Genomic DNA, 11,330 nt, shown 5'->3' on the forward strand with positions numbered 1-11,330 from the left:
TGCACAGTGTCTTAATTTTCTGTACATGCTTCACAGATAATCTGCCATACATAATTTTTAAGATCTACTTTTCCCCCTTTATAAAGCCCACAGCCAGTAACACAGACCTTAAGCAGTGTGAAACATTACTGGAAAGCTACAAGTGTAACACAAAATATCCTCTTCCTGATAATAGTCTAAAAGCTTCTAAGAGTCTAAACACAAAGAAAACATCTTCCCAACCTTATTTTCATCACAAGAGAAATTATGTAAAATATATATCACCAAAGCTACCTGGTGCTCTTTCAAAATACACGCTTCCAAGGCCCTTCCCAGAATGAAGGTACTCTCAGAAACACGCGTTTTTGCCTGGCAGTGGCACAGCCCTGTAATCCCAGTGACTTGGGAGTTCAAGTTTGAGGTCTCAGCAACTTGAGACACTGTCTAAAATTAAAAAGGGCTGGGGATGTAGTTCTGTTGGTAGAACACCCCTGGATTCAATCCCCGTAAATCTCCCCCAACCCCTAATAAGAAAAAAGAGAAAAAATATACATTTTTTTAATAGGCTCTTTGTAAACCAGAGTTTAATATGGCTACAGTAAATTCAAACATAAGTTGGTCCATAGTTGTAAAGATTGACACCTGCTTGACACAACTGCCCCAAGACCTTCAACACCCTGTGAATTCAGAGAAACCATTTTAACCTGGAAGTGTCTAATGCCATATTACTGGGCCATCTGTCTTTAAAAAACTTTAGGGATCTGAAGTTCACATTAGGAATTCCAGGTGTTAGCAAACTGTTACCTCTTTTATACTCAGTACAGGAAACAAAGAAAAAACATCGTTCTTAGTCCTCAATAAATTCCCAAAGGAATGTCTCACAGCTGTTTGTCTTTCCTATAGTGCCTTAAGTAGAAGGACAGAAGATGAGAAAGTGATTTTTTTCCTTGAAATAAGACTTTCCTAGGGCCGGCATTTTGAATCAATCATCTTTGTTCACAAAGTCTTCTAACTACCTCTGCTTAAAAATAAACTTTTATAAAACAGATGGCTTAAGAGCTGGTTTAAAGCACCAAATAAATAATGGAAAGTATTGTAATGAGTGTCCTTTGCAAAAGTTCCAAAACCTAACCTGAGAAAAGGTACTATGCTACTATCAATTAAAATGTCATTGTGTGAGACAGTCAGCTGACCAGCTTAATAAAGACTCTCAAATTTGGGGGAAAAAAATGTCATTACCATGTTTCAGGAGTTCAATCATTTTACCAGGGACACAACCAAAGATCACCGACCTAGAAGCAGCTGCACCCTCCCAGCAAGATCTTCAACACTGATTCAGTTGTCTTAATATCTATTCTTGCTAATACACACCTATCTACCAACCTAATGTTTAGCAAACCTGATGGGTTAAATTTTAATTTCCTAGAAGGTAAGGACTACACCAAGTAGTTCCTCAACCCAGTGAAGAAAGGGAAGTAAAACTAGTCATCATATACCTTTCGGACACCAAGCATAAAATGACACAATTTCATGTTACATTTCATCCTTCTAAGTGTCTTGTGAACCAACTTCCTTTAACCCATTTCATACATGAGGAACTCAGTTCAGAATGGTTAAGTAATATAGCTACTTCATGGCAGGGCCAGAGAGGAAAAGTGAAGGCTGAGTGAGCCAGAGTACAGACTACCACTTCTTACTGAGAACACCTGAGCAAGCAAGCCACTTTCAATCTCTAAACCTGAGTCATTGTCCATAAAATGGTACCATCTGCCAGAGTTATTACACAATAAAATGCTGTCCATAAAAGGGATTATTAAAGTGCTTTTTTGCACAGTTTTTGATGATAAAGCAATAAGGTAAAATCCCCAAACCAGCAAGTCCCAACACCTCCGGAAACGGGCTGAATATACTTCTTAGAGGCCTTGTGCTAAAATTAGCTGAGGCAGAGTCTTCTCTATTTTTAGCTGAAAGGGACCCTGGCGCTGGGCCAGGTTCCCAGGCTAGGGCTTACCCAGTGGTCAACTGCAGACAAGCCAGAAGTCAATATCCAATTTGCACTGCTGGAAAGCACTGCTCCTGCACACACTGGAGTTTTCTTGCCCCTTTTCCAGGTCTGCCCACCCTCCTGGCAAGTATGCTTGATGTCAAGTCACGACTATACTTTTTTTGCCTTGTGACTTAGAATAAAACAGTTTTACCACCGAGAAATTTCAGTTTTCTCATCCTAAAAGTGGGTTATGAATAATTCCCCCCTCACACCACAGATCTAATAGAAGCACTAAACTTCCATGTCCTGAGTGTCAGGGCTCCAGAGAACAGCATGGTCCCTTCCCTAAAAGGTTTCAGAGAACAACCTGGTAAACACCCATGGAAACGTGTGCAACATTTCACACAAATGACTGAAATGCTAAGGATCATAAAGCAGAGCATAAAGATGGCAGAGATCATGAAGAGCACAGTAAAGGTGACAAAGTCAAAGTGGGGTCTTAAAGAACATATAAATTATTAAATGATGTATCACTATGACTCATTCTTAAATAGGGTGACAAAAAATGAGGTCTTATTCTGTAAAATGAGCAGTACTTCATCTCCACGCAAATGAAGGCCAAGGTGTAATCTTGCATCTAGGGGGAAAAAAGCCAGTTTAGCAACAAGGTTAAAAAAAAGAGACCAATGCTGATATAAGGAGGCTCTGCACAAAGCTACTTTTCCACCAGCTATGATCTCACAATACTGCAATCCAAGTGGATCCTTACAGTATTTTCTTCAAGTCCACGAACACAGAACCCCCAAGTTGTGCATACATTTTCAAATGTTATGTAAGCTAACATCTTTGATAGCATCACAGTAATTTGAGCAACCTGAATGGACTTTGCAGGTTCAAATTCTTGTTCTACTGCTAAGTTATTTAGCTTCAATTTTCTTAGCCCCTCACCTTTAAGACAGTGGCAAAGTGCTTTCCTTCAGAGAATGTGAAGGAATATACTAATGACATAGTACACAGTTCAATATCAACAGAGAGTGCTGTTATTTTGTCATTATCACACTGGAAGAGCTCAATGAGAACTAGAAGAGTTGATTGAGAACAGCTCAAACAAATCTAAACCCCCTTTTCCTTTCTTCTTTCCTTCACTTTTTACTTCCATATGAATCCAGGAGTTTTCTCTGTCGGTTATTTCCACACCACTTTCTGAATCCCTTAACCACACTAAATAGCCAAGCAACTTCCTACTTCACTTCTGATTGTCCCCATTATTTTGCTATTTCTCACTCCTAGTGAAGATGCCTTTGCCCTTTTGTCCCTCTGGTTTCTTCCCCCAAGTCTAGAAAAACATAGAATGCAGATTTATAAATATAATAAACTGTGGGAATGCCTTCCATTTTTAATGTGAATTATAGCCATGGTTATAAAGGATATGCAGTGACTCATCTCACTTTACAGAATTCAGAATACTCAATCAAAATCCTGTGACAAGATTATGTAGTCAATTTCTCTACACAACTTCTCACTTAACTATTTCCTATCTGTGTAGTTAAGGAGAGAGTACAGAAGCAGTGGGTCATGATTTACAGACAGTAAGATGAAATGATCACTGGTGGAAATTCATCAACCTATACCAACCCTAGAGAGATAAGCCAGAGGTGTGCCTCACAGCAATGAACTTGGCCCCACCCTGGTCAATGTTTACAATCTGAAGGAAATTAAAGGGAATTCTTATCGAAACCCTCTTTGACAGATGGCAGAAATTGTTAACATACTGGCTAAAAGCTTGTCAGTTTCGAACCTGTGGCCGAATGCATGAGAAAATTTAAAAAGGTAAGTGCAAATTCGTACACTTCAGGTCAAGCAATTATCTGAAATCTATTTTCAAAACAATTCCTGTGAAAAAGGTCCTAGATGATTGCAAGGTTACTATGAGTCAGCAAAGCAATATGCCAAAAAAAAAAAAAAAAAAACCCAAACCTAAGCCTGCCAGATAACTCATTTGCAAGAGGGTCCAAAACAAAGAAGACAACTTGGAACTTGGTAATTGTCCAACCACTTCCACAGGAGCCCTTTCGCTTCTGGATGCTATATCCCAAAGGGCAAGAAGGTTGAGTGGTCAAGGAAAAAAAAAAAAAAGACACTGAGTAAGGACCAAGAGATGAGAACTAGAAATAACTGAAAAGAATATGGAGAAGAAGCTGTCAAGTCTATCAGAGGAATTTTTATTGTTTATCTCCAAAAGTCAACATTAAGATCATACATATTCCAGGAAGGTTCAAACCAGAGAAAACTTCCACCACCTTAGCCAACACACCTTAAAGGTTGCAAAACCTGAAGAATTAATGCTAAAGGTTGGGTTAGAAGGTGAACCTGATAACCTCTAAAGGCCTATTATTGAAAAGTTTAGTTCCATAAATTACTGAATGTTTTTAAATACCCTCAAAGATTAAGTAGCCCTATAGGTAATCAACACACAACTAGAAAACGACTTTACTGTTATTCTTGGTAAAATATTTACAACATGCTTGTTATCAAGGTCTGATTTTTAGAGAAGCATAAAACTGGGGGGGGGGGGGGGACTGGCTGCTTCTGTAACTTCACTTGCTTCAGGTATAGGGCCACCATTTGTCTGGGTCAGAAAAAGGACAGGGAGCCCAGTATTATTCTCTGGCAACATAATCGGGTAAAGATAACACCAGCGACCTATAGTTTTTTTGTTTGTTTTCGTTTGTTTTCATTTAAATAAAGAATGAGGGATGGGGATGTAGTTCAGTAGTAAAGTACTTGCCTAGCATGCATGAAACCTTGGGTTCATTTCCCAATAAAACAAAAGAACAAGGAAGGACTAGTCTTCCATAAGGATTCAGAGGCACCTATGATCACCTGAGTCATTCTGACCATAGTAACCAGTATGACACGTTTACAGTAAAATCCCAGTGCGAGGGGAATTTTGGGATGTATAATGCGGGTCGTTCTAGAGGAAACTTTTTTTTTTTTTTTGGTCAATATGGGGGGGGCATCCCCATGGCAAGTGCTGTCAGGTCTTCGGGTCTGCGCATCGTTAATGACCTCAGAGGTCCAGAGCTCCTCCGACCCTCGGTCGGGGAAGCGCACGCCTTCCTCGCGGCACTCGCTTCGGCGGTGGTGCGCCCTCGCCCTGCACCCCTTTCGCGAGCTCTGCAAGGTTAGCTGCTGCAGCATCCCCGAGCGCCGTTCCGGCCCGGGCTTGGCGTCGGGGTCACCTAGCGGCCGTGCGAGTGTCGGCCCGCGCACTGCGGCGCCGGAGTCCTCCTTGGGGGTGCCCCGCCGCGGAGTTCCGCGGGCGCGCACGCGCGGCCTCCTCCGCAGTGTGCAACCCCGCGGGGGAGGAGGGAATCGCGGCCACGTCACAGCCCGGAGGGTTCCAAAGGGGCGGGGCCTCCCGGGAGGCTGCGGCGCTCCCAGCCGGCGCGCGCGCGCGCGCACCCGCCCCCACGTGTCCCTGCGGCCCCGGGGAATGTGGGTCACAGAGCCGAGCGGCCTCACGTGTCCCCGCCCGCCACCGCCGCCTCAGCGCCCATTATGTAATGCCGCGTCACGCGCTCGCCCAGCCAACCGGCGCCCGCGCGCCGCCGAACGTAAACACAGCGCGCACGTGGCTCGCGCGGCCGGGCCATGTGAGGGGGGGGCCGGGTCGGGCGCCACCGGGCCGCGCTGCGGCGTTGCGGGGTGTCGGGAGGGCCAGCGCGGGGCGGCCCGGGGGGCGACGGGAACCGAGCCCGAGGCAGACACGCGGCACGAGGCAGCCCACCCCGCCGGCCCTGCGGACACCCCCCGCCGCCGCCCCCCGAAATGGCCCCTGGATTCCGGGCGCCCCCTCCGCCGTCCCCTCGCCGCAGTCCGGCTCTTACCCGCATTCACCTCCATGGTGCCCTCGGGGAGGGGGCCCAGGCCGCCCGCTTCCCGCAGAGGGGGCAGCGCCGCCGCCGCTCAGCGCCGTGCCGCCCCGGGCTGGAGGCGGCGGTGGTCGCGGGGCCCCCTCATGGGCAGGGCCGGCGGGGCGCCGGGACCCAGGCCCCGCCGCTGAAGAGCGGGCTGCAGGGAGAGGGTGGCGGCGGCGGGCGAGCGGCGCTCCTCCCGGGGTCCCTGACAACAAAAGCGGCGGCGCGGCGGCTTCCTGCAGCCAGCGCACCGCGGCGGCGAGGGCGGCTGATAGGGAGGGCAGCCGCGACCATGTGACCCGCGCACACACCCCCTCCCTCCGCCCGCCCCTCGGCTGGCCGCTGCGGCGACTCCGCCCCTGCCCGCGCCTCCGCTCGGCTCGAGTCCCCCTCTCCTTCCCCCGCTCCTCCTTCCCCCCACTCCCTCCTCCCTCTTCCCCTCCACTCCTTCCACCTCCTCTCTTCAGTTTCCCTCCTTACCCTCCCTCTTGCGCCCCCTCCTCCATGCCGCTCCTCCTGGCTGACCTTCCGGCCTTGTGCCGGGAGCTCCTTGCACTCAGCTCCCCCGAACCCCACCCACCCCACCCCGCCACCTATTGACTCCTCCAGTCACCCCGATGGTTTTGAGGACCTCCCGAGGTGTCCAGCAGAAGTGCTTCCCAGGACCCTGGGCTGGGCCAGCTTCTTCAGGCTGGTCCAACCCCTGACCTCCAATCCCGCGGTCCCGCTCTCCCGTCTGACCTCTAAATGCTGGGTTCTGTGGACAGAGACTTTCTCTTCCCTCTATGTTTTCATCCAGTCTCATCAATAAACCTGTGTTTTGATGATTTCCAAATTTACATTTCAAGCAGAAACCTCTCCTCGGAGTGCCAGAACCCGTTCAGTTATGCCCCCTTGCATCTCAGTTGGTGTGACAGGTGTATGCATTGTCAGAACTCAGGGAATGTGCACTTAAGATTGGTGCATTTCACCTTGTATGTAAATTTTAAATCAAAAGAAAAATGAAAACAAATTAGATGCGTGCTGATGAGAATTTAGAAGAAAGTGCATTGAAGTCTGCAATTTAAATGCACTCCAAAAGTAAGGCTAATAGAGGCATGGATAGATGGATAGTAAGGTGTAAAAATTAGGAGGTGGGTTATATGGGTATTCGTTGTAAAATTCGTTCCATTTGCTCTTTGAAATTTTTCAGTATGTAATGTTGAGGAACATATGTCATGTGAAAGACACGTGCAACACTTTTCTTCCCCCACTTCCTCCCAGCCCCCAACACAGAAGTTCCTTCACCATATCTGTCTTTACTATTTTGGTGTATCTTCCTGCTCCTGAAGCCAGCAAGTTAGGTTTCTAATATTCTCTCACTGCCATTCAATCCATTAACAAATCTAACCTTCAAAATGTCTCAAGTCCCTATGCTTTTCAACAGTGGCATTGCTTACTCTAGAGCAAACCACCATCATCTTTTGCTTCAACTCCTACAACAGTTATTTAACCCCAAGCTGCTTCTGGGGTCCACCTACAGTCTCTTTCCAGCAGTCTGTGGGTTATTTTTAAAATGCAAATGAATTCTGATTACTCTGCTTAAAATTCTCTGATGGCTTCCCCTAACCTGCATTAGCACTGCGGGGGCTCTGGGCCTTGCTCCTGTTTTGAAGACTCTCTTGCCACCCAAACCCCCTCCAAACACAGTTCTCTAGCCATATAGTCATTTTTTCTTCTTTCCCTCAGGGCTTTATCACCCCCATGTGTTGTGGATGAGTTTCCCAGGTTACATTTTGTAGCTTGCCATTTCCTTTTATGCATCAGTCACCATCTACTTCTACACAGGTAAAATGGGGTTAATATGAACAGCCTAGAAGGCAGAAATGAAGTCATGAAAGAAGATACCAGCACTCTGAAAAGGATATATACCATGAGATACCAACTATGTGACATTCTGGAGAAGGCAAAAGTGTGATGACGGGAAAAAAAAAATCTGAGCTGAACGCTCACCTGTAATCCTAGCAACTGGGAGGCTGAGACAGGAGGATCCCAAGTTCAAGGTCAGTATCAGCAACTCGACAAGACCCTGTCTCAAATTTTTAAAAAGACCTGGGGATGTAGCTCAGTGGAAAGTGCCTGAGGGTTCAGTCTTCATTGCCAAAAAGAAAAAAGAAAACAAAAAAAAAATTAGTAGTTGCCAAGCATTACTGAAGGGAGGGAGGGATGAATACACAGGACAGAGGATTACAGGGGTAGGGAAACTATTCTGTACAATGTTATAAAGGTAAATACTTGTGTTTATGTATTGATCAAAACCTATAGAGTATAAAATACCAAGAGTGAAGCCTGAATGTTAACTAAGGGCTTTGGGTGATATGTCAATGTAGATTCAGTGGTGGTAACAAATGTATCACTGTGGCGCAGGATGTTGATAGTAGGGGAAGTTGTGCGTTTATGGCAACAGTAAATATACTTTACACCCAATTTTGCTGTGAACTAAGAACTGCTCTAAAAATAGCCTTTTAAAAATATATTTAGTTGCCTCCACATAAATTTGAAAAGAACCTTAAGTGAAAACCCATTGTAAAGGATATAAGACCCTTTCTTCTATAATAATGTCTGTAAAATAAATATATCTATGAGCCTCAGGATCTTTAAAGGTTGCCTTCTTGTGAGGTTTCACAAATAACTGTCAGAGGATATAGAGCTATAACCCAGGTCACTGGCCAGTCACAGCACTGCCCCCTGGAAACTGGTTGGGCTCCTCAGTACCAGAGGAGGAGACTGAGTGACAACCAGATTGGTTGGGCCCCAGAGTGCTGTAGCTGCTGTGGAAACTACCTTTTGCTGCTGTCATTCCAAGGAACCTCATTTATTAACCCTGCTGTGTCTAAGGCTCAATCTGTTGAGATATGCAAACTATGCATTGAGGGTTTCTACCTACTCCATCTTCCTCATTCCTCTGACCAAAATAACTCTGTGGAATGATGTGACTATGTCTTCAAAAATTAATCTGTTTTAAGAATGCAAATTATTTCCTGGTAAAACTGACTCCATTAACCTTTACATTCAACTAACAGGACCCTTGAAACGCAACACAAGACAGGTCAATCTAGATGCAGATGAGGGAAAAGCCTAAATTAAAATCTTCTAACTCCAAACTCAAGTATAATGGGCCAGTACAATAAGAGGACCTAGATGAAGGAAGGATATTAGAGGGGAAAAGGAAGTAAGTAAGGAAGGTGGAATTTCCTTAAACATGAGACCAGTTCCTCATTTTAAAAGTCCTCATTTTAAAATGTTCCAGTAAATTCTGCTAGTTCATATTGCCACAACAATCCACTTAAGCTTTGCCTTTTCTATGCCCAAGATCAGCAGTTCTCAAACATTTTGACCACAGAACTCCTCTATACTGGTAGAATTATTGAAGAGAATAAAGTGCGTTTTGTGTGTGTTTGAGCTACATGAATCAATAACTACTGGAAATGAAAACAGAAATGTTTAAAACACAGGAATTCACAACCCTATGTCAGAGCAGTGACGTCATCACCTGTCAACAAATAGCTTTGACCATTTGCTTTGCCACCTGAAATTGTAGTTGCTATTCCTGGTGACATTTGTGGCTTATCTTTTTCCAGGTTCTCTTTTTCTTTACCATTCTGGTCATGGTACCAGCTTCTATACAGCACCCACACTCTTCATCAATCAATGGCTTTATTTTAAATTCAAAATTTTATCTATTCTTATTTTTTAATTAGGAAAACTGTCATAACTAAGTAAAAACATTTCAATTTAATTATCAGTTATGAGTTACATAGGAAGTACCATGTAAATCATGCCTTCTTGTTTTATGTCTTCATAAAATATTCAAATAAACACATTCCAATATTACATATGCACATAGAAAAAATTCATTCAGTCCGAATCAATCCATTAACACCAACAAAATCCATGAAGTATTTATGAGAAATACTAGAAACCATACCCGCCCACCACCACCACAAACACACACTGCCATGCAAAAATAGTATGAGATGCAATGGTTAGAGTGAGAGTCCTACCAGAACAGTGTACTTAATGGAAAAAACAGTTTACAGGTTACCAGTTTTTTTTTTTATTTAAGTTATTTACAATTATAGAAAGTAAACTTTTGTCCCTCAGTTGCAGTAGCCCTGTATCAAGCATCAATAGCCATATGTAGCTGGTAGCAGCTCTTTCGGATTTACACTTTCTTTCTCTTCCTCTCTTCCTGGGTCACCGTGATAAATTCTTCTTTTTTTTGTTCTGGAAATTGAACCCAGGCATGCTTTACCTCTGAGCCACATCCTGGCCCTTTTTATTTTTTATTTTTTATTTATTTTTTATTTTGAGACAGAGTCTCACTATGTTGCTGAGGTCCTCACTAAGTAGCTGAGGCTGGCTTTGAACTCCTGCCTTAACCTACAGGTGTGGGCCACCTCTCCCTCTTACTTCTTAATTTGGAAATTTACCTTATAAATTTGCTTGCGCTAGTCAGTCAGTTTCTTATTTGTAACTAAGGAAACCTCACTGATACAATTGCTTTCACTCATTCTCGCCTATTTTAGGAAACAGTCCAGTTACTACAGCAGTATAATAAATCACCCCATAACATAGTGGTTTAAAGTAACAACCATCAGGGCTGGACATGTAGCTCAGTAGTAAAGCACCTGCCTCACATGCACAGGAGGCTTTGGATTTGATCCCCAGCATTGAAAGAAAAAAAAAAAAAAAAAAAAAGATGTGGAGGAAATGGTAGCAATCATTTTACCATCCAGTGATTTCGTTTTTTAATATTTTTAGTTATACATACCTATATTTATTTTTAATGTGGTGCTGAGGCTCAAACCCAGTGCCTCATGCATGCTAGGCAAGCGAGCACTCTACCACTGAACTCCAACCCCAGCCCCATCCAGTGATTTCTGAGAGTTAGGAATCTCAGGAGCTCCTGGCTGGACATTTCTGGTTCAGGGTCATCTCGCAATCAGTAGGTGGAGCTGGAGTAGCAGGGGCTGAAGCAGCTAGGTACCCGCTGGTCATTTCTCTCATCTTTGGCAAGTTTCAGGGCTTCTCCACAAGGACTCTAATTTGTGGGCTGCTTTGGGTTTCCTCTCAAATCCCTCAGAGCTGTCAGACTGCTTACAGAGCAGCTCAGGGCTCTAGTGCCAGTACCCATGGTACAAAGCAGAAGTTGCATCTCCTTTTCTGATCAAGCCTCAAAAGTGATACAGCATCCGTTTGTTGCGTTACTGGTGACAAGGAAGTGACAAGCACACCCAGATTTAAGCATAAAGGATTATAGTCCTCTTCCATAAAAGGAATGGCAGGGTCATATTTTGAATACCATGTAAGATGGAATATATTCTTGCAACTATCATTATTCAAACTGAAGACAATTTTGAAGAATCACACAAATATGCAATCCACCCTGATGTGAGGACCAC

General features: G+C 44.4%; 1 protein-coding gene across 1 annotated transcript in view; it reads right to left on the reverse strand.

The window, feature by feature from the left end:
• Nr1d2 (nuclear receptor subfamily 1 group D member 2) overlaps positions 1 to 6,166 on the reverse strand; it is a 28,612-nt gene extending 22,446 nt beyond the window's left edge. The window contains exon 1 of the mRNA XM_047531187.1: positions 5,857 to 6,166. Within this exon, the coding sequence (XP_047387143.1) occupies positions 5,857 to 5,872 (16 nt within the window). The 5' untranslated portion in view covers positions 5,873 to 6,166. The remainder of the gene's footprint in view (positions 1 to 5,856) is intronic.
• Between the last annotated feature and the right edge of the window lie 5,164 nt (positions 6,167 to 11,330).

Source organism: Sciurus carolinensis, chromosome 17 (genome assembly GCF_902686445.1).
Source record: "Sciurus carolinensis chromosome 17, mSciCar1.2, whole genome shotgun sequence".
In the NCBI taxonomy this organism is placed as follows: domain Eukaryota; kingdom Metazoa; phylum Chordata; class Mammalia; order Rodentia; family Sciuridae; genus Sciurus; species Sciurus carolinensis.